Source organism: Malaclemys terrapin, chromosome 1 (assembly GCF_027887155.1).
Source record: "Malaclemys terrapin pileata isolate rMalTer1 chromosome 1, rMalTer1.hap1, whole genome shotgun sequence".
NCBI lineage: Eukaryota > Metazoa > Chordata > Testudines > Emydidae > Malaclemys > Malaclemys terrapin.
Genome location: NC_071505.1, coordinates 305,521,173 through 305,545,129, shown reverse-complemented (window position 1 = coordinate 305,545,129; position 23,957 = coordinate 305,521,173). Strand labels below are relative to the sequence as shown.

Here is a 23,957-nt window from a genome sequence, read left to right as displayed (position 1 = left end):
TTGTCATAGATCTTCATTGTCTGCTATGAGGGCAGCATCATCAGCGAATAGACGTTCCCTGATTATCACCTTTGTGACTGTGGTCTTTGACTTAAGTCGGAACAGGTTGAAGAGTTTCCCATCTGATCTTGCGTGAGGATACACTTCATCTTTCATGTCCTTAAACGCACAGTTCAAGAGTACCAAGAAGAAGATTTAAAGAGTGTAAGGGCAAGAACACATCTTTGCTTCACTCCGCTTTTCATCTCAAAGCTGTCCGTAGTCAACCTGTCAAAGTGGACAGTTGCTCTCATGTTGTTGTGGAACGAACATATAAGACTTAACAGAGTTGGTGGGCATCCTATCTTTTCTAGTATTGCAAATAGACCTGCTCTGCTGACTGTCTCGAATGTTTTGGTTAGGTCCACAAAGGTGATGCACAATGGTCCGTTTTGTTTTCTGCACTTTTCTTGGAGTTGATGCAGAGAAAATATCATGTTGATCTTCCAGCCCTGAATCCACACTGTGATTCAGGGTAGATATGATTCACTAGCTGTTATAGGCAAACTAAGATGACTTTTGTGAAAGCTTTTCCTGCTACACTTAGTAGCAAGATACCCTTGTAGTTGTTGCAGTTTCCCTTTTCGCCTTTATTTTTATTCAAAGTGATGATGTTTGCATCTCACATGTCTTGTGGTACCTCACCCTCTTTCCAGCATTTAAGTAGCAGCTGATGAAGATATGGTAATAGGCTGTCTTTCCCGCACTTGAAGATTTCTGCTGGGATGCCATCTTTTCCAGGAGCCTTGCCACTTGATAGCAAATCAATGTCCTTGCTTAACTCTTCTACAGTGGGCTCCACATCTAGCTCTGGCATGACCTGTAGACTTGGTATTTGGTCCAGTGATTTGCTGGTGATGTTTCTTCCTTGTGCGTAAAGCTCCGAATAGTGTTCAACCCAACGAGACAACTTCTTGCTTTTATCTGTAATGATTTCACCACTGTGCGATTTGAGAGGGGCAACCATATTGACAGTGGGACTGAGAACTTTCTTCAGGCTATCATACATGACTTAGAGGTTTCCTGACTTCCCATTGGGTGTTTCTAGGAGTTTTACCCACTTGTTTCTCACAGCAAAATTGACACTGTGCAGACGAGTTTCTTTGCGGCTTTTACCTTGCCAAAAGAAGGTATAATTGACATCTTGGACAAATCCAACATCTGCAAGTCTTGTTTCCTAAAGTGCTGCAATGTCAACATTGAGTTTGTACAGCTCACAGTCTATCAAAACTGGCTTCCGTATGCTGCTTGTGTATTGTAGGTCATAATCATCTGTCATTCCCACTTTGTTACAGTTGTATAGACCTTAGTCCATCCCAGGCTTTGCTGCACATTGGGCTACCCACATTTGCTATTCTTGCATAGGTTTGAGATACAATGCAAAGAAATGTAAAGTCATGTTAATGAGGCGTATAGGGACAGAAATCAAAGTTGAAGAGGAGAAACTGGGGAAGGTGGACAATTTTATGCATCTTGGAAGTACCATCAGCCAAGATGGTACTAGTTCCGAGGAAATAAGAAGAATCGGGAAAGCAAACACTGCATTTGGAAGACTCAGAAACATCTGGCAACTCTAAAACATTTCCCTCAAGACAAAACTGAGTGTGTACAAAGCAATTGTTATCGCCATCACAACATATAGCAGTGAGACATGGCAATTTACCAAGAAAGATATGCAAAAGCTGGATGCATTTCATCACAAATAGCTGAGAAGAATATTGGGAATAACATATGGATATAGGAAGACGAATGAAGAAGTCAGAAAAATTACTGGACAAGGTACCCTTTCATATCATAATATATAACATACAATATCTAAGATGACCCTACCAGTAGCTGCTGTTTTTTCTCCTGACGTATCTGAAACAAATTTTGTTCTGAGCTTTTCCTTCTCATATTTAGTGTTTCTGTTCCTCTGGGATGGGGAAAGGGCAAAGTGATTTCTCACTTTATTTCTTCTCCTCCACCATTCAGTAGAAGAGAGTCCAGAGATGGTTCTCTCCAGAACCCTTCAGCAAGCTTGCTGGTGAGGTTGCTGGTGAGCTATGCTTGATCCTCCCTCCAGCTTCAGTAGCGTTCCCCACCCCTCCTGGCCTGGGACTCAAATTTGTATCTTCCACATAATAGCAGGCCAGCTACTTAGTGTTAAAGTATGTTTGTTTATGACCGCTACCAAAAGCAAATGCAGTGAGTACTTGTCAGCTTTAAGGAGAGTTGGCTAGATTGTGTAAACAAGATCTCAAGAATGGATAGTGAGCTTTAAAGGTAAAGAAGGTCTTTTAAGTCCAGCCTTAGCTAAAGAGAGAAGAAACTAGATAAATAAGGTATTACAGTAGCATCCTTGCTATAATCCCTGATAGCAAAGCTTCTCCACATGAGATAGTAAGTCTTACAAGTGGACAGTACCTTGTTGTAACATTCTACTAATAGTGGGGGCCCAGAAATGTCAAATATAATTTCAAATTTTATTATAAAACATTTTCCACTTTATTCATCAGGTTAGGTGCTTCTTAATTTTGAACGTTCAGATTACTTGCCTAAGGAGAATGAGTAATTTACTTTTAAACCAGACCATACGTAGCCTGTTGTCTCATCCTGTTGCCCCAGTGAACTATCAAGCATTGTTGGCTATATATGACTATCTGAACTATTCTAAATTTGAGACTTTATAGACAAGCTACCACAGCATGACAGTGCCCACTTTCAGGGTCTTATTGAGGAGGATAAGCCAGAACTGTATTTCAGTCAGTAGTTGATGCAGCAGACACACAAACTAGGTCAATAGCAACAGCCACTGTGATGTACCATAAGTCATGACTACACACTTCAGGATTTCCCAGGGAGGTCCAAAATTCTGTAGAGGGTTTGCCCTTTGATGAAGCCCACCTTTTCAATGAAAAGATGGATGAGTTCTTTCATATTTTAAAGGACAGGGCCATCCTCCACTTCTTGGGAATATAGACACCTGCCCCAAAAAGGAAGCATCAAAGGCAGTCTTACAGACAGACCAACATCTTAACAATTTTATCACCAATAATTTTATGACCCTTCTCATCAGAGACAGAGTACAGAAGTCTTGTTTCCCTGCACCTCCCACATCTACCGCACCATCTCAATCCCATCCTTCAGCAAAAAGATATTTTTGATGGGAGTTCAAGAGCTGCAAACTATTAATGATGCTACCACTACCCGATCCCCATATACCTTTCGGGGATCATTTAGAACTCTGTTTGCATAACTGGAGTGCCATAATGGACAAGTGGGTATTAGATATCATCCAGTCTAGCTATGCAATTGAGTTTACTTCCCTTTTTCTTTCAAAACCCCCATCCTGCCCCTCTTCAGGGACCATTCTCACGCAGGAAGTGGAATCCCTTCTGAGTGAGGAGCAATAGAGTGCTACCTCTTCAATACCAAGGAAAAGATTTTTTACTCTATACTTCCTACTCCCCACGAAGAAGGGAGGTCGGAGATCTATACTCGATCTTTTCAGTCACTTTATTCACAAGCTGAAATTTCACAGGTCACTCTGGTGTCAATAATCCCTCCCTGGAAAAAGACATTTGGTTTACAGCTCTCAATATGAGGATGTTTACTTTCACATGGATGTTCGTTCTGCCCATGGGTGTTTTCTCAGATTTGTGGTGGGCCCCAATAATGTCCAGTACAGGGGTGCTTCCATTCAGCCTCACCACTGCCCCCAAGATCTTTCTAGTAATAGCAGTGCATTTCAGATGGAACAGCTTCACCATCTTTCCCTATCTTGACAATTGGTTTCTCATTGCTAGGACACATCAGGAAGACTGAGTTCACCTTATTAATTCTTCAACTACTTTCTTCACTAGGAGTCAGTGTGAACTTGGGAAAGTCTGTCCATCCTCACTCCAATGCAGACTGTAGACTTCTTAGGGGCCAACCTAGATTCAGTCACAGCAAGAGCTGTTTCCTTCCAGAGGATCTCTAAATTCATTTCTGGCTGTATCTGTTATCAGTTGTGGTATGTTCCTCTCTGCATGGGATGAGGGCTCATTCTATAAGAGCATAAGTAACTTCAGTGGCATCCCTTCAGGAAATACCCTTACTTGACATTTGCAAAGCACCTACATGGAGTTCCACCACATATTCACAAAACATTCTTTTGTGCAGTACTGCTCCACTGATGCGTCTTAGTTTTCCGTTCTCCAGAAGCACTATTCCCCCCTTCCCTCCCCCCCCCCCCGCGAGGAAGGACAATAAAAACACCTTTAAGAGTACAAGGAGGCATTATTTGGCTAATAGATATTTTAGTTGTGAAAGAATTTGGCTGAGAGAAAAATGAGAAGATCTTCCTGGAGTGCACAACAGGACAGTTTTGCTAAAACACCAACCAGTATCTCTTCTAAGGTTATTACTCTGTTAGACCTCCAACGAGGGGATTCTATGGAAGAAAGGTAAGGGGGAGGGGAAGTAGGTTATGTACCAGTACCTGGGGAACTCAGAATTTACTTACTCTGCACATCCACCTTCCCCTCTGTGCAGATTATGGGCAGACAATCAGGAACTGAGGGCAGGGTCTTTGAGTTTCCCTTAAGCAGACATCTACATTGCACTGCATATGGGTTCTGATACATGATCCTCCATTAGCACTAATTGCTTTGGGGTCCATATGGCTGAGGGATTGACTTCCAGTTATCAGGGTTTGTTTTTGTTTGTTTTTACTTAAGGTTTGTAATCTCCTCAGAAGTCAATCTTGTAGTAAACCAACCTCTTTCTTTTGTTAGCTTCTCTGCTTCCTATGGTAGAAACTCCTCATGGATTTTCTTCTGTGAAGAAGATACAAGAATACAAATCGTTAAGCTGCTGGAAACACTTAGAAGATTTGACAAGTCTAAGGTGAAACAAAAAATCATCAGATGTCTAACCTTTTGAATGTGCTTGAAGGAGATTTTTATATTGGATAAAAACACTGGAAAACTAGTTCAAATAATTAAGGCTATGATTTTGTCATGGGTATTTTTAGAATAAGTCATGGACAGGTCATGGGCAATAAACAAAAATTCACGGTCCGTGACCTATCCATGACTTATTCTAAAAATACCTGTGATTAAATCTGGGGGTGGGGGCTCTGCTGGGGAGGGAACACTGGAGGGGGCTGCTGCTGGGGGTGGCACTGAGGGGGGAGTGCTGCTGGGGGGAGGGCACCAGCTGCCAGGGACCGCGGACCACTGCTGCTCTGGCTTGCCGCCCGGGGACCACCGCCAGAGCCAGCAGACCGCGGCTGCTTGGGAACCGCTGCCTGGGGCTGTGGATCGCAGCTGCTCTGGCCACCCCGGGAAGGCTGGTGTGGCTGACCCGGGGGCCACCTGAGCAGCTGGTTCCGGAGCTAGCTGTTTGGGCAGCCCTGGGGTCAGCCACACTGGCTCCTGCAGAAGTCACGGAGGTTGCGGAAAGTCACAGAATCCGTGACTTCCTCGACCTCTGTGACAGCCACAGAGACCTACAAATAATTCATTTAAAATACCAAATGATGAGTATAAAATGTTATTTTTTTAAAGTTATAATTGTTTCTATTATAAAGAGTTCCATTGTAGACCAGTACTTGCCTGGCTCATATCTTACAAAATTGTGTGTGTGTGAAATCTAATCAGCTTATCATAGGGCGTATATACCCCACATTCAAGCAGGGAATGTATTAAAGCTTGCAGTATGAAGAGGTATGAGTACCTGTCCTGCCTTGGAGGAATTGCTAAAGTTGACCATAAAGGAGATTCCTCTAGATGGGTCTCATGACAACAAAGCAGCCATAGGAGGAGTGGGTGGCAGTCCACTTTGGGGATTCTTGCACCTTCCCTTTAAGCAGCTGTCACTGACCATTGCCAGACAGAAAACTGGACTAGGTGGACCCTGGTCTGATCTGGTAGGACAATTCTTTGTTATTAGGCTGGTTGGTTCCCAAGAGAAAAGTAATTTTTCCTACCTCCCTAAGAAGAAAAGGGGTTAGGAAGTTTGTGGAACAAAGGACTTAGTCCCAAAGCCATCAAGGAAGAGCTGTTAAATTGACTACTGCCCTTCCCAAAGAGGCTGTGTTAGAAGGGAGCCATGAGTTGGACTGTTTATCTGGTATTTTGGGGGACTTGCTGAAAAACACCCATCTTGATATCCTTACTTTGACTGGCTGAAGAAAGCCATACTTCTATACTACTTGGGAAATTGGCAGGAATTGGCCTTGTTCATTTACTGTTATTATGTTCAAGGGCTGAGGGAAGCCCTACTTCAGGTATGAGTGTGGGCCTTTGTTTAGAAAGACACTTTCTTTACAGCCACCTGGCATAACCTCTCTTCTACACAACCACTTTTAAAATGTGAGAACCTTAATAACGTAGAGATTTTAAAATGCTTTTTGTAGTCTCATAACCAGGGATCCTAGATTTCTGTGATAAAAAAGCCCCAAAATTTTCTGATTAATCCCCCCACCCATAAAATCTGTGTTTTTCCATGATTAAAATGAAATGCTGAACTTTAGGTTCACTACCCACAATGTATACAGATATCATTTGAACACATTTTATTGATGTACAGTAGAACCCTGTTTATCCAAGCCTCCATTATCCGTCTCTCTGTATAAACCGAACCACCAGCCGCCTAGGACTGACAGTGGCTGGGGCTCCAGCTGACTGCCCCGAACCTCCCCACCCCCATCTTAAAATAAGGGATACAAAGCTCTTTGCCGTTTCTCCTGATTATCCGATCTGGTCCTAGTCCCAATTAGATCCGATAAATGGGGTTCCGATGTAAATTTAAAGCATGTTCAAAAATCAACCATAAGGAATGGTTGTGTATATTGAATAAGTGAAATTGGTACTTTCAGTAAAATTTAGTTAATGTTTTTATTTTTCACAAAATTATAAACTAGAGATTCTCTGAACATAAGAATGGCCATACTGTGTCAAACCAAAAGTCCATTGAGCCCAGTATCCTGTCTTCTGACAGTGGTCAACACCAAGTGCCTCAGAGGGAATGAACAGAACAGGTCATCATCAACTGATCCATCCCCTCTTGCCCACTCCCAGCTTCTGGCAAACAGAGACTAGGGACACCATCCCTTGTAATCCTAGTCATCATCAACTGATCCATCCCCTCTTGCCCACTGATGGACCTATCCTCGATTTAATGTATCTAGTTCTTTTTTTAACCCTGTTATAGTCTTGACCTTCACAACATCCTCTGGCAAGGAGTTCCAAAGGTTGACTGTGCATCATGTGAAGAAATACTTCCTTTTGTTTGTTCTAAAACTGCTGTCTATTAATTTCATTTGGTGACCCCTAGTTCTTGTGTTATGAGAAGGAGTAAATAACACTTCCTTATTTACTCTCTCTATACCAGTTAGGATTTAATAGACCTCTATCATATTCCCCCTTAGTCATCTCTTTTCCAAACTAAAAAGTCCCAGTCTTTTTAATCTCTCCTCATATGGAAGCTGTTCCATACCCCTAATCATTTTTGTTGCTCTTTTCTGAACCTTATCAAATTCCAATATATCTTTTCTGTGATGTGGTGACCACATCTGCATGCAGTATTCAAGATGTGGGCGTACCATGGATTTATATACAGGCAATATAATATTTTCTCTCATTATCTATCCCTTTCTTAATGGTTCCCAACATTGTTTGCTTTTTTGACTGCCACTGCACATTGAGTGGATGTTTTCAGAGAACTATCCACAATGACTCCAAGAGACAGTATTAAAGGCACAAGAGCAAACTATCCCACTGCGTAGGAAACATAGGAACTATGGCAAGAGACCACCCTGGCTTAACCAGGAGATCTTCCATGATCTAAAACTCAAAAAAGAGTCCTACAAAAAGTGGAAACTCGGTCAAATTACAAAGAATGAATATAAACAAATAACACAAGTATGTAGGGACAAAATTAGAAAAGCCAAGGCACAAAATGAGATCAAACTGTCTAGGGCCATAAAAGGAGACAAGAAAACATTCTACAAATACATTAGAAGCAAGAGGAAGACCAAGGACAGAGTAGGCCTGTTACTCAATGAGGGGGGAAGATAATAACAGAAAATGTGGAAATGGCAGAGGTGCTAAATGACTTTTGTTTTGTTTTTCACCAAGAAGGTTGGTGGCGATTGGACGTTTAACATAGTGAATGCCGGTGAAAATGAGGTATGATCAGAGACTAAAATAGGGAAAGAACAAGTCAAAAATTACTTAGACAAGTTAGATGTCTTCAAATCACCAGGGCCTGCTGAAATGCGTCCTAGAGTACTCAATGAATCACAGACCAGTCAGTTTAACTTCTGTACCCAGAAAGATAATGGAGCAAATAATTAAGCAATCAATTTGCAAACACCTAGAAGATAATAAAGTGATAAATAACAGTCAGCATGGATTTGTCAAGAACAAATCATGTCAAACCAACCTGATAGCTTTCTTTGATAGGATAACAAGTCTTGTGGATGGGGGGAAGCGGTAGATGTGGTATATCTTGACTTTAGTAAAGCTTTTGATACTGTCTCGCATGACCTTCTCATAACCAAAGTAGGGAAATATAACCTAGATGGAGCTTCTATAAGGTGGGTGTATAACTGGTTGGAAAATCGTTCCCAGAGAGTAATAATCAGTGGTTCACAGTCATGCTGGAAGAGCACAATGAGTGGGGACCCACAGGGATCGGTTCTGGTTCTGTTCAATATCTTCATCAATGTTTTAGATAATGGGATAGAGAATACGTTTATAAAGTTTGCGGATGATACCAAGCTGGGAGGGGTTGCAAGTGCTTTGGAGGGTAGGATTAAAATTCAAAATGATCTGGACAAACTGGAGAAATGGTCTGGATGAAATTCAATAAGGATAAATGCAAAGTACTCCCCTTAGGAAGGAATAATCAGTTGCACACATACAAAATGGGAAATGACTGCCTAGGAAGGAGTACTGCAGAAAGGGATCTGGGGGTCATAGTGAATCACAAGCTAAATATGAGTCAACATTGTAATGCTGTTGCAAAAAAAGCAAACATCATTCTGGGATGTATTAACAGGAGCATTGTAAGCAAGACATGAGAAGTAATTCTTCCGCTCTACTCTGCGCTGATTAGGCCTCAACTGGAGTATTGTGTCCAGTTCTGAGCACCACAATTCAGGAAAGATGTGAACAAATTGGAGAAAGTCCAAGGGAAGAGCAACAAAAATGATTAAAAGTCTAGAAAACATGACCAATGAAGGAAGATTGAAAAAATTGGGTTTGTTTAGGGACATAACAGTTTTACAAGGAGGAGGGAGAAAAATTGTTCTTCTTAACCTCTGAGGATAGGACAAGAAGCAATGGACTTAAATTGCAGCAAGGGCGATTTAGGTTGGAAATTAGGAAAAACTTCCTTACTGTCAGAGTGGTTAAGCACTGGAATAAATTGCCTAAGGAGGTTGTGGAATCTCCATCACTGAGAATTTTTAAGAGCAGGTTGGACAAACACCTGTCAGGGATGGTCTAGATAATACTTAGTCCTCCCTTGAGTGCAGGGGACTAGACTAGATGACCTCTCGAGGTCCCTTCCAGTTCTATGATTCTATGAAGATCTCTCTCTTGAGTGGTAACAGCTAATTTAGACCCCATAATTTTATGTGTATAGTTGGGATTATGTTTTCCAATGTGCATTACTTTGAATTTATCAACATTGAATTTCATCTGCCATTTTGTTGCCCAGTCATCCAGTTTCATGAGATCCCTTTGTAGCTCTTCGCAGTCTGCTTTGGACTTAACTATCTTGAGTAGTTTCGTATCATCTGCAAATTTTGCCACCTCACTATTTACCCCTTTTTCCAGATCATTTATGAGTATGTTAAATAGGACTGGGCCCAGGACAGACCGCTGGGGAACACCACTATTTACCTCTCTCCATTCTGAAAACTGACCATCTATTCCTACACTTTGTTTCCTATCTTTTAACCAGTTACCGATCCATGAGAGAACTTTCCCTCTAATCCCATGAGAGCTTACTTTGCTTAAGAGCCTTTGGTGAGATACCATGTCAAAAGCTTTCTGAAAATCTAAGTACATTATATCCACTGGCTCCACCTGGTCCACATGCTTGTTGACCCCCTCAAAGAATTCTAGCTGATTGGTGAGGCATGATTTCCCTTTACAAAAACCATGTTGATTCTTCCCCAACAAATTATGTTCATCTATGTGTCTGACAATTATAGTTTCAGCCAGTTTGCCCGGTACTGAAGTCAGGCTTACTGGCCTGTAATTGCTGGGATCACCTCTGGAGCCCTTTTAAAAAAATGCCGTCACATTAGCTATCCTCCGGACATTTGGTACAGAAGCTGATTTAAATGATAGATTACAAACAACAGTTAGTACTCTGCAATTTCACATTTGAGTTCCTGGTGACTTATTACTGTTTAGTTTATCGATTTGTTCCAAAAACCTCCTCTAATGACACTTCAATCTGGGACCCTCTTTCCACCTAAAAAGAATGGCTCAGGTTTAGTAATATCCCTCACATCCTCAGCCGTGAAGCCCAACGCAAAGAATTCATTTAGTTTTTCCTCAATGGCCTTAACGTCCTCGAGTGCTCCTTTAGCATCTCAATCATCCAGTGGTCCCACTGGTTGTTTAGCAGGCTTCCTGCTTCTGATGTACGTAAACATTTTTTTGCTATTACTTTTTGAATCTTTGGTTAGCTATTCTTCAAATTCCTTTTTGGCCTTCCTAATTACACTGCTCTACAATTTTTGAGAAGTCGTCTGCTTCAGAGATAAAATGTGCTATTTATTATGTATTTTGATGTGCTGAATTCAAATATGACAATTAAAACAACTGATTGGCTACTGTTTCTAAGATATTTAAGTTTTTACATTTTATGTCTATGTATATTGTGTAGATAGTAGAGTTTTAATCATAAATTGTAAACCTAGGTCTTTTCATGTGTTTATGGTTGCTTTACATGATGATATTTCACCTGTCCTGTTTATGTAACACTTTAAAAATCAGCAAAAAGGTTATATAAATAAAATTTATTATGAAACAAAAGGCAAAAATCTATTATGTACATAGTTTAGTCCTAGTACTAGATCCTCCCTTAAGAGATGACTCTGTCCGAACCACGTGCATTTTTCTTTGGCAAATGAATTACTAGGATCCCTGCTCATACTACTAAACAGTCTATTGAACATCCTTTAGGTATTTTGAAAAGCTGACCAGGTTATTTCTATTACAAAAGTAATTACTGCACTTTAACCTTTTCAGAATTAATAAAGGGTTTAGTCTGCCTTGAATGCCATGTGCATAAATCCTATTACAATAATGAGTTAAGTTCCAGCATACATTTAAAGAAAAATTAGACCCATTTTGCTTTTAAATACAGAGTAGTGGCCATCTTAGTATAATGGCCCATAACTGATTTTTGTATAGTGTGTCAATAATGCACCAAATAGTTTCACATGTTGAGTTTAACCAGAATTGCGCTCTCAGTGTAGTTTTATCATGTGAATAATCTGTATTATAAATAAGATTCTAAATATTGTTTCTATCACAAGAAACTAAAATAGCTTCAAAATGCCTCTCTTTTCAACTCACACTCCTGTAGTGGATTTTTCCCATTTTTTGTTGAGATGGGGGACCACTTTTTTAAGGACTGATGTTCTCACATTGAAGACAAATACACTCATGTTTTCTGGACTGAGGTCCTGCGAGATAAGTGTTCTTGTTTTCGGTAATTATCTCTTCTCCAACACATGCCAATCTCCTTTCTGTTCACTTTTCACCCTTCTTCCAGAGTGCTTTGGTGATGACCATTGTAGAAGTGCCTCTACAGAATAGAAAATAAATTGTAAGAACCAAATCACCACCGTCAGTGGGCTTAATGTCTTCGATTTCCTGCTCACTTCTGCAGCCTTTACCTCCCTGTGCTCACCTGCTACTAGTTTCTTTGGCCTCAACTCCCAAGTTCCCTCTATCTGCCCTCAGTGGTTTTTGGCCTGAAGATCCAGTTAAGAACTTCTGACAAGGATGCAGGTTGTGATGGACATGTAGAATCGAGAAAGAAAGAGTTTGACAACGGAGAACCCTTCTTCCACACCATTGGAAACCCTTCCTCAGAATCCAGTCTGAGACCCTCCCTCACTTCCCTCTAAAAAGCCAAAACAAAATAAAAATGCGAAAATGCAAAACAGTATCTTCTAGTTTTCAGGTGTTATCCACCATGGAATTAGCCAGCATCCTATAGATTAAAACAGAACTACAATTAAAGATGTACTGCAAAGCTTTAAGAAGAGCTAGTTTACACCCCACCTAATAAAAAGAGGCATGTGAAGACCAAAAATTGAATAAAATTTAAAAATAAATATTAAGCTGTTGATTAATTGCAGTTAACTCACGCGATTAATTAAAAAAAAAGTTAACTGCGATTAATTGCATTGTTAAACAATAAAATACCAATTGAAATTTATTAAATATTTTTTTATGTTTTTCTACATTTTCAAATATGTTGATTTCTATTATAACACAGAATACAAAGTGTACAGTGCTCACTTTATATTATTTTTCATTACAAATATTTTCACTGTAAAAATGATAAAAGAAAGTGTTTTTCAGTTCACTTCATACAAGTACTGTAGTGCAATCTCTATCATGAAATGTAGCTTACAAATGTAGATTTTTTTTTTTGTTACATAACTGCACTCAAAAACAAAACAATGTAAAACTTCAGCGCCTACAAGTCTACTCAGTCCTACTTCTTGTTCAGTCAGTCACTTAGACAAACAAGTTTTGTTTACATTTACAGGAGATACTGCTGCCTGCTTCTTATTTACAATGTCACCTGAAAGCGAGAACAGGTGTTCGCATGGCACTTTTGTAGCTGGCATTGCAAGGTATTTATGTACCAGATATGCTAAACATTTGTATGCCCTTCATGCTTCAGCCACCATTCCAGAGGATATGCTTCCATGCTGATGATGATCGTTAAAAAAAATAGTGCATTAATTAAATTTATGACATAACTTCTTGGGGGAGAATTGTTTGTCCCTTGCTCTGTTTTACCCGCATTCTGACATATATTTCACGTTATAGCAGTCTCAGATGATGACCTAGTACATGTTGTTTGATTTACGAACATTGTCACTGCAGTTTTGACAAAATGCAAAGAAGGTACCAATGTGAGATTTCTAAAAATAGCTACAGCACTCGACCCAGGGTTTAAGAATCTGAAGTGCCATCCAAAATCTGAGAGGGACGAGGTGTGGAGCATGCTTTCAGAAGTCTTAAAAGAGCCATACTCAGATGTGGAAACTACAGAACCCGAACCACCAAAAAAGAAAATCAACTTTCTGCTGGTGGCATCTGACTCAGATGATGAAAATGAACATGCGTCAGTCCGCTCTGCTTTGGATCATTATCAAGCAGAATCTGTCATCAGCATGGATGCATGTCCCCTAGAATGGTGGTTGAAGCATGAAGGACATATGAATCTTTTGTGCATCTGGCACGTAAATATCTTGCAACGGCGGTTACAACAGTGCCATGTGAACACCTTTTCTCACTTTCAGGTGATGTAAACAAGAAGCAGACAGCATTATCTCCTGCAAATGTAACCAAACTTGTTTGTCTGAGCTATTGGCTGAAGTAGGACTGAGTGGACTTGTAGGCTCTAAAGTTTTACATTTTTTTTATTTTTGAATGCAGTTATTTTTTTGTACATAATTCGACATTTGTAAGTTCAACTTTCATGACAAAGAGATTGCACTACATTACTTATTAGGTGAATTGAAAATACTATTTCTTTTGTTTTTTACAGTGCAAATATTTGTAATAAAAATAAACAAAGTGAGCACTGCACACTTCGTATTCTGTGTTGTAATTGAAATCAATATATTTGAAAATGTAGAAAATATGCAAAAATATTTAAATAAATGGTATTCTATTATTTAACAGTGTGATTAATTGCGATTAATCGTGATACATTTTTTTAATCAGTTGGCAGCCCTAATAAATATATAAGAATTGCTGTTTACTTGCCAAAATGTGGGTTCATGGGTCCATAGGTGATGACGTGGAATATGTCTATCAAATTGTGAATTCCATTTTGTATTAGCACCTCCATTTTATATTATGGCTAGAACACGTTTAACCTTGCCCAATTCCAGATAGCTTGCCCCATCCAGGAAAGTTGCTTGACCCCCTCATTGAAGGAACATCACTCAGAAACCATCACAAAGCAAACTGGAGCCATCACTTTTGTGTCTCAGCTGCTGGCTCTGACTCCATCGAACTATGGATTTTCTACACATGGGTGCCAATTTGGCAGGTGGATCTGCAGCATCTCAGCCTGGGGACCTGGAAAAGAAGAGAGACTGTACATAAGATTTGGGTACTGCTTTGAGCAGGGGGGACTGACCATTGCCACTTGGAAGCACGACGTGCAGGATTGAAAAGGGCAGGAGGAATTCTGCCCAACTGGTAATGCTGACAAATCTCAGACTTGCAGAAGGGGCAAGATCAGACAAGGGAGGGAGTGCTTCTCAGTACCTCGGTAACTTTTCAAAGAGTTGTATAACTCTTGAGTGCCTTCAAGAGTACAGTCGCAGTGGTTAAATTCCTTTGTTAAGCATGTGTACCTTGCTTTCCTGCCATGTTATTCCTGAAAGGGTTAAACTAGAAGCACAGAGCACCTGCAGCCTATTTGGAGCTCCGGGGGATCGTGTGGAAGCAGCTGGGGGAGGTCTCAGACATCGATTTTAGGCACTTGGGCAACAGTGCCTCACATCTCAAAGAAGAATGCCGGACCAGAAGTCTGAATCTGGGAGTGTGGTCTAGGACCTCAGAGCTAGAAACATTGGCTTAGACTGCCTGGGCCTAGATGGCTCGGAAGCACGTGGGCCCCAGAATTGGGACTACTCACAACAGACTGGTGTTCCTACAGAAGGGTACTGGATCAGGCTGTGACACCATGTATCTAGCTCCCCTGCATGAGCTGGTGACATCACAACCTGCTTGTGCCTGTGATGTGATCGAGTGTCACAGGGTAAATGGACTTTTGTTTTAAAATGTAAATATTTAAATTTTAAATCTGCACACATTCTGTTAATGATTTGACATCTTAAACACCTTTTAAACATTAGCTTTATAGTTCACCTTTAAATAAATTGGTTTGTGACAGTAGGAAGAGTTCAAAATTAAAAGCTGATGCTCTATATTTAACTTGCTCCATTTTTCAGTTGTGTTGCAGTTCTCATACTTGTGAGATATTGTATGCTTAACACACTATAACACTTCACTTTCCTACAGTGCTGCCTACTCCTTCTCTTTCTTGAATTTATTCTGCCAAAAAAGAAATATTAAAATTTAAAACAATTGAATTAACAAGAGGCATGTACAACCATAATTTCGGTAAAAATCCAGTGCACATCAATTGCCTTGTAAAACTATAATATGGAATACAATACTTAGATGTGACAGAACACACTTGAGAGTAGAATATCCGATGTACATTTGAATGTACTTGCTGTAGTTGATTGGTGAGTTAATATTGCAGGCACAATGTTCTAATGAAAATTTATACCAATGGTTTAAATTTTCTACTTTTTATAGAGTAAGGAGAATAATGTATGGTTTTTACACCCAGGAACCATGGGAAGTAGTTCTTATAGATTATTTTAGCGTAACTAAAATACACAGTTACATAAGAATGGCCATGCTGGGTCAGACTAATGGTCCATCTAGCCCAGTATCCTGTCTTCTGACAGTGACCCGAAGGATTGAATAGAACAGGGCAGTTATCTAGTTTTCCATCATCTGTCGTCCACTCCTAACTTCTGGCAATCGGAGGTTTAGGGACTGCTACAAAATGGTGGTGTGTCCCTGACCATCTTGGCTAATTGCCATCAATGGAACTATCCTCCATGAACTTACCTATTTCTTTTTTGAACATAATTATACTTTTGGCCTTTACAAAATCCCCTGGCAACAAGTTCTCAGGTTGACTGCATTGTGTGAATAAATACTTTCTTATGTTTGTTTTAAACCTGCTGCCTATTAATTTAATTGGGTGACCCCTTGTTCCTGTGTAGGAGGGTAAATATGTGAAGGGGTAAATAACACTTCCTTATTCACTTTCTCCACACCATTAATGATTTTATAGACCTCTATCATATCCACCCTTAGTGGTCTCTTTTCTAAACTGAACAGTCCCAGTCTTTTTAATCTTGCCTCATAAGGAAGCTGTTCCATACCCCAATCATTTTTATTGCCCTTCTCTATATTTTTTTCCAATTCTAGTATATCCTTTATCAGATGGGGTGACCACATCTGCATGCACTATTCAAGGTGTGGGCATACCATAGATTTATGTAGGGCATTATGATATTTTCTGTCTTATCTATCCCTTTCTTAATGATTCTTAACATTCTGTTAGCTTTTTTGACTACCACTGCACATTGAAGAGATGTTTTCGGGGAACTATCCACAATGACTCCAAGATCTTTCTTGAATGGCATTTAGACCCCATAATTTTGTATATACAGATGGGATTATGTTTTCCAATGTGCATTACTTTGCACTTACCAACATTGAATTTCGTCTGTTATTTTCTTGCCCAGTCACCCAGTTTTGTGAGAACCTTTTGTAACTTTTCACAGTCAGCTTTGGCCTTAACTTGGTATAAGGACCACTTTTTGATCTGTTTATTTAGGAAGTTTAGCAAGATCATTGCCATGTAAATATCAGAGACTGAAAAATAATCATTACAGCAGTGAGCTTTTGTATAGAAAAATATTATACAGCAATACGACCATGAGATCTCTCCATTTTGCACTGTAATATCACAGAGTGAGCCTTCCCACACTACCCAGGGCATGTTGTTTCTGGTGATTTGATTAAATTGAGTGACATCTCTGATTACACATTGCCTAGCACAGTGGGGCCTGCTCTTGATGAGAGTCGCTAATGTTACCATAGTATGAAAATGTTAGAAATAATTTACTGAAACTGGTTGTCAAATAGCATAGAATGTATGTAGCATCAAAATGATTCAACCCTTAAGGCTCTAAATCTAAATGTTTTGTATGGATTCACTTTTAAAGAGTGATTTTGTTACTCAGAATAGTACCTTTTTATACACAAGAATTTGCATCTCTTTCCATTTCCATTCTTCCTCCAGTATTTTTATCTGCTAGATAGCTTTCCAGTGGATGCTGTTGTCACTAATAGTAAACAAAGAAAAATGGACTTCTTTTGTTGGTGGGATAAAACTCAGTGCCTAAGAGGCTAGGGGATGGTAGGAACCCCTTTGACTTTGGTGGAGGGAATGTCAAGAAGCCTTTCACCCTTAACCTCCTTCTGTCCTGGTAGATGCTGGTTTGACTAGGGAATCAGATGGGGGAGCATGTTTTGCACCTGTACAGAGATGCAAGGGATTATGGGAGCTTGAGAATTAGGAGCCTTTCCATATGCAATTATACAAATGGCTGCTGAGAAGAAGGGAAGGATGTCTTGAGGTTGAGGTGTCCTGCCTTAATATTTCTTAATGTTCTGCTTAAATGTATTTTTTGTCTTATAGATCTAAAAGTTTGGTACAAAAATATGTATTCCAGTAGACTAATTTTAAAAAGTGATTTTTTTAATGTTATAAACAGATGGAAAATGGGGTTTAGACTGGAATTTTGACACAATCTTTACTATGGCCTAAATAACACTACATGGCATTTTGTATGTTGTGATGAAATTATTAACCAAGCTTTGTCCATTTTACCTGAAGAATTTGTAATTTTGAATTGTATTGTATTGTAAACTGTCAAAAGCCAAACAGTGTGGGCCATGAGGCACTGCCACAATACATAGAATAATATTTCCAATTAAAAAGCTTTTGTTGAACCACTGCTTGAGATGATGTTCCTAGTATTGCTTTTTGGCCCCATGGCTGTAAATACTGACCCATTCCTTTCTTAGGTGTTGGTTTTATGTTTAAAATCCTCTTTAGGGTCCCAGTCCTGCAAGTACTTAGATGTGAAATTAACTTTATGCATGTGAGTAGTCAGTCTTGCTATTTAAAATTAATGTAAAGCACAGTACCAGCATTTAAGTTTATTAAGTATCTCCCAACACAATAAATTGTGTCCTGAACTGCCCTTTATGTAAAGCCCTGTTATAAGTAATTTCTTATTCTCCTGCTTCATGCATGTAAAACTTAGAACAGACTCTGGTCATCTTCGGTCAGTTATTGTTTTGAGGAGTTGGGTACTTAAAATGTATTTGCCTTCAAAAATCACTAGTGAAACTGAAAATTGATGGACATGGATTCCAAATTTGATGTGGATCCAGCCTGTTAGGGTATGGTGCCCCCTCTAGCCAACACTCAGAGTAGTATTAGACTTATTGAATCCTCAGTTGAGGGGGAAGCTGCTGCAATGCAGGACCAAAGGGAGCTGGTGGTTTGGAAGTACATTGTGTGTGGATCTTTAAAATATTTTTTCTCCCTCCCCTGTTTTCTCCTCCCCAGTTCTCACCATCAGCAAACAAATGAAATTTTAGTCAGTCTCATTACAAACAACACACTTACCCTCTCTCTTGGGTTCATTTTATTCAGTATGAATATTGTTTTTTATCTGTTTCCTTTATTAAAGCAATGCAGTAGAGGAGCAAAATGATATATCCTACCTGTCTTTACAGGAATGGTTCTTAGGAAAAGCGTTATATGATGAAGAATCTACAATAATACATCATTATGCCTTTGCTGAAAATCCTACAGTCTTTAAATTTCCAGATTTTGCTGCTGGCTGGGCACTTAGTATTCCGCTTGTAAACAAGTAAGAATTTAATTTGCAATCTTTTCTAAAATTGTTTTATTAATAGTTAATTAGTTCGTGTTTGTAAAGTGCTTTGAGGATATAAAAACCTATATAAACACTAAGCAATATTATTTTAAGGAGTTATGACTGAGCGCAGATTAGTGTTTTACACAAAATTTAAAATACTACTATTTCTTATAAAATGTCTTCCGTCCTCATCCCACATACCAAAACACACAAATGAAGCTTTGCAAACACAAATTATAATAATAGTTAAAATTTCATAAATACATATGTGCAGAAATATATTTTTGCATTTAACTTTCTCTTTGTTATACACTTTGATTTTACATACCACGTGAAGTTTAAAGTCTTATGCACCTTCATGCAGTAAAAGTATATATTCATAAATGGAAAATGTTTAAATATTACAAATGGGAGCACAAATAAGAAGAAAAAGTTTAGATTAGTGAGCAAGGGGCTGATCATTAAGCAGCTGAAAGCACAAAATTGTCTCCTTGAATGTTAAAAACATGATGCTAGATTGCAGAGCCTCTCCTATTGAAGACTTTCTTCTTGGGCAGGAAAAATTGACGCTGAGCGGTATATTCTAAGAACTAGTACTCACAGCAGCAGGCTATGTCCAGATGTTTGCTTTCCATTCCAGATTATCTTATATAAACATTTTCTGGTTCTAATAAATCCAGAAGTGTGATTTTTTTTTTTTTTTGCAGGAGACAGTCAAGAAGCCCCTCTCTCCCCCCCCCCCGCCAAACGACTCCCCACGTCTCAAATTCCTGATGAATTAGCTTAATTTTTTAAAGTGTGGAAGGAGGGTTATATAGTAAAATAACACTGCAAAAATTATTTAAAGAATTAGTTCATTTGTAGCCTATTTTGGAATCCTATCTGCTAAATTCCTGCAACTCGTGTAAACAGCTTATTATCAAGAAGCCCCTAGAAAATGGTTTGACATTTCATAGACATAAATAAAATCTCAAGGTTGTTTGTTTAAAAAAATCAGTTGCTGTCTCCATTACATTACTCTTGTTCTTACTTTATGAAGTAAGTAAATTTCATTATGTTTATTGTACAGGCTTGCAAACAAGCTGAAAAGTGAACCACTTAAGTCAGACTTTACAATAGATTTAAAACATGAGGTAAGCCATGTTCTATTCCTGTGAAACATGTAAGAAAATAACCCTGTCATTTTCTGTTTAAATGCTGATAAATTGAAGCCTAAATAATGTAGACTTTTTAAGGTTGTTAAAAGATTTGAACTTTCTGGACTGTATATTTGTTTGCCTTCCTTTTCAGAGTTCTAATATGTAGAATTGTAAAAGTTCTATTGTTACAAAATGTAGATGGTACTGCAAGTAAAGCTGAATTTGTATCATGTGATAGTGTACAAGAAGGCATCACTTTTTGGAAGTTTGCTATGGAAAAAAGGAAGAGGTTCCCAGCTCATCAAATAGAAAAGTTTGCATTTTGAGTCTCCTCTTCTATACCCATTAAGGACTGTCTCAGATATCAGACTGCCTCACTGACATTGAATTTCAACCTAGATTAAACTATTATGATGGTTGTTGGCAGCAGGAAGCATTTTGAGAGGCCTGCTTGTGGCTTGTGTGTGTGTATTAATCAGGCAGTACAGCTAATGCTAGTCAAATAGATTTGGGAACTTGTGGAAGTGTGTGTGTGTGTGTGGGGGGGAATGGAAATCCATCACCGTTTTCTGAGAAAAGAAGTTTATATTTGGATGGTGGTCAAGAGTCGTTACCACCATTTCTGGTTTATCCAGAAAGTCCCTCTATTTCTCTCTGATGCAGACCTTCCTGCTTTGCCACACCCACACTAGGGGTATGTCTATACTTACCTCCGGGTCCGGCGGTAAGCAATCTATCTTCTGGGATTGATTTATCTTGTCTAGACGCGATAAATTGATCCCAGAAGTGTTCGCCGTCGACGCCGTTACTCCTGCTCCGCGAGAGGAGTACACGGAGTCGACGGGGGAGCCTGCCTGCCGCATGTGGGCCCGCGGTAAGTTCGAACTAAGATAGTTCGACTTCAGCTACGTGAATAACACGCTGAAGTTGCGTATCTTAGTTCAAAGTGGGGGGTTAGTGTGGACCAGCCCTAGGTTACTGTAACACACACTAATTGACCCCAAGGCTGTAACAATTGAAATGGTAAATGCTCGCTTGCTTCTTCAAATAGAAGTAAAGGGCTGGTTACACACATCCTCCATAAATTACACTGGTTGCCAATAAATCAAAGGATACAATCTAATATCTTTAATATTGGTATTATAGAGTCTAAATTATGAAGATGTTAAATATATGATCTTAGTTTACAATCCTGCCCTCATGAATCCCCTCATTCATTAATCCCAATACGTTTAGATTTCAGTGAAGACTGGAAAAGCTGGAGATATAAGGGAGATGTGACAGAAGAGTGATTACCACGTTCTTCTATTTTGCTTTATCATTGTTGAGGGGGAAAGGAATTGTATTATGCTCATGTACCTTCAGTAAGATAGAATCCAAGTGACATAATTTGCCTTAAGTGCTTTGATTTCACCTTTATGTCTATTAGGTCTAGCTGCTGCCCATTCATTAGTCTTCTTCCTAATATTGTCTACATTCACTACTCTTCTGTGGCTTTCCAGATGGAACACAGTCTGTCTTACAGATATGATTTTTTTTTGTCATTAAGCACACATACTGTGTTCATTTATGGTTTTCTTCCATAAAATACCTTTCATTTTCAGTGTGAATCTTAGAATGCTGTTTTATCCTCCACATTCAGTGGAGCCCCTCGCTTTATTTAATGCACACTTAGCCTATGCTGTGCTGAATACAAAATTATTGATTTTCTCCTGGGTGTTTCTGTGGCGCTCTCACCATAATATCTGAGTGTGTCACAAACATTAAAGAGTTTGTTTTCACAACATTTCTGTGAGATTAGGTGATATTGTCCCCATTAGAATTATTATCCCAATTTTACATCTGGGGAACTGAGGCACAGTGAGATTAAGGTCCAAGTGCTCACTAATTTTTGGAGCCCAATTTGAGAAACCTAGGTCCTTATTTTTCAGTGTACTTAGCCTTTTTATAGCACTTCATATGTTCAAAGCAAGCTTCCAGCCAACTTCAGTTGGAGTTGAGTGTTCACCAATTCTACAAATCTGAAGAACACACTTTTAGTGACCAGCAATGAATATGTTGGTTTAAGTGACTTGCTGCTTGCAACCCCCACAGATGTCAGGAGGAGTATTTGCAGGGAAAATTCTGCTATCCCCCTGCATTCCCAGGATAGAGCAGTATTCAGTGCAGATAGTATATTAGGAGAATTTAGCTGTCAAAAGTCTCCACTGAGTATATGCAAACTGAGGGTTGTTGTGGGTTTTTTGTTGTTTTGTTTGTTTTGTTTTTTAGGTTTTATAACTTGGCCAAATTTGTGAGACTTTTCATGGGGATGGCCAAAATCAAGTCCCTGCTTCAAAACATGGAGTTGCTGGAGCTTCTCAATGAAGTAGTTCAGAGTCAGAGTTTAAGGCCAGAAGGGATCATCAAATCATCTAGTCCAGGGGACTCAAACTTAATTTACCTTAGGCTAGTGCCAGTCCTCAAATCCTCCCAGCAGGCCAATAATGTCACTGAAGATGGTGTTCAGAAAAGAAAACATTTATATTGTATTTTTTATTTCAAATTTCTCAGAAATAATAAAACTGTCATACAACTTTATACAATTCTTTGCCTGCCATAGAGTTTTTAGTGTTTGCCACACACCTGGCAATGCTTCAGTTCTGACGGTTTGTTGATGTTTGGCCTCAATGACTGAGCAGTTGAAACGTTCAGGATTGCAGCAAGGTATGCATCAGATAGTTGTGTTTGGTATTTTGACTTGTTTATATTCATTGTGGAAAAAAGTGATGCTACCTCCATGGCTGACTCTGCCCGGCAACTAGTGATGGTATCTCTATCCCTCTCCCCCAGCCAATAGGGGGGCAGCGCCTGCAGCAGACATTGCCAGCAGCGTGGCTGCATGCGTCTCTCCTCCACAAGCTGCAGTGGGGAGGTTCTCGGACCGCAGATGGCCCATGGGACTTTGAGACCCCTGATTTAGTCTGACCTCATGTGTATTTCAGGACACCAACATCACCCTCACAACTGACAACAACTGAAACTAGACCAAAGTATTATAGCCTACAGGAGACTATGTGCCACAGGCAGAGAATAAGAGAGACTGAGGGGCACAGTACCCGAGGCCCCTGTAATGGCAGGGAAATGAGTAAGTGAGAGAGACCCAGATAATCCTGACAAGTGACCTGCACCCACATGCTGCAGAGAAAGGTGAAAACCCTACAAGGTCACTGTTAATCTGATCTCGGGGGAAATTCCTTCCGGACCCCACATATGGCAATCAGTTATACAGTGAGCATGTGAGCAAAGAAAGAATTGGAAAGAATTTTCTAAATTATAACAGAACATATTTCCCCCTCCTTTTGTTCTCTGAAACATTTTAGCTGAAACTTTCAAAAAGGAGGGAGGGAAGGAATCAGCCTGATGCAGACATCCAGCATAAAAAATTTCATCTCAGTTAGTTGAAGTTAACAGCAACTGAAAAGAGGGACTTAAAATGGGAAATGTCAAGTAACCTTAATTAGAGGTGGTGCTAACAGCTCCACATATAATAATTTACAACATGGAGTATAATTAATTCAAGATAGGTGGAGACAAGATGAACCTTTGTCTTTACTTCAGACTTTGTCCTTGTATTACTTTTTCTTTCTTTAATGACGTTTGCTAGCATTCTGGTAACCTTTCAAGTTACAATAGACAAAAGGATCTTTCAGTACTTCCATGGTTGTTTAGTGTTCATTTTTGAGTATTTGAAATTATCATCAGAGAACAGGTCTTTTTAAAATCTATTTATTGTTGACATTAAAACAAACAGAATTAAGCATTCCATATCACCAAAATTAATTACAAAGAACAACACAAAAAATAAAGTTTATCTTATATTTAAGAGTAGGTGCAGATAAATGTATTCAGTCCCCTTCCTTTCTCCTGTACCCTCACTTTTTTTTCTTATATATTTACACTTGTTTTGGCAATTTGGAGTGCCTGGAGCTATT

The 23,957-nt window shown here is 39.3% G+C and overlaps 1 protein-coding gene across 3 annotated transcripts in view; it reads left to right on the top strand.

The window, feature by feature from the left end:
- The window catches only part of B3GLCT (beta 3-glucosyltransferase), a 134,949-nt gene that overhangs the window by 69,868 nt on the left and 41,124 nt on the right, over positions 1-23,957 (top strand). For all 3 annotated transcript variants that reach the window (XM_054015349.1, XM_054015350.1, XM_054015348.1), the window contains exons 6-8: positions 4,800-4,911; positions 18,699-18,835; positions 19,914-19,977. In XM_054015349.1, coding sequence (XP_053871324.1) covers positions 4,800-4,911; positions 18,699-18,835; positions 19,914-19,977 — 313 coding nt within the window. The remainder of the gene's footprint in view (positions 1-4,799; positions 4,912-18,698; positions 18,836-19,913; positions 19,978-23,957) is intronic.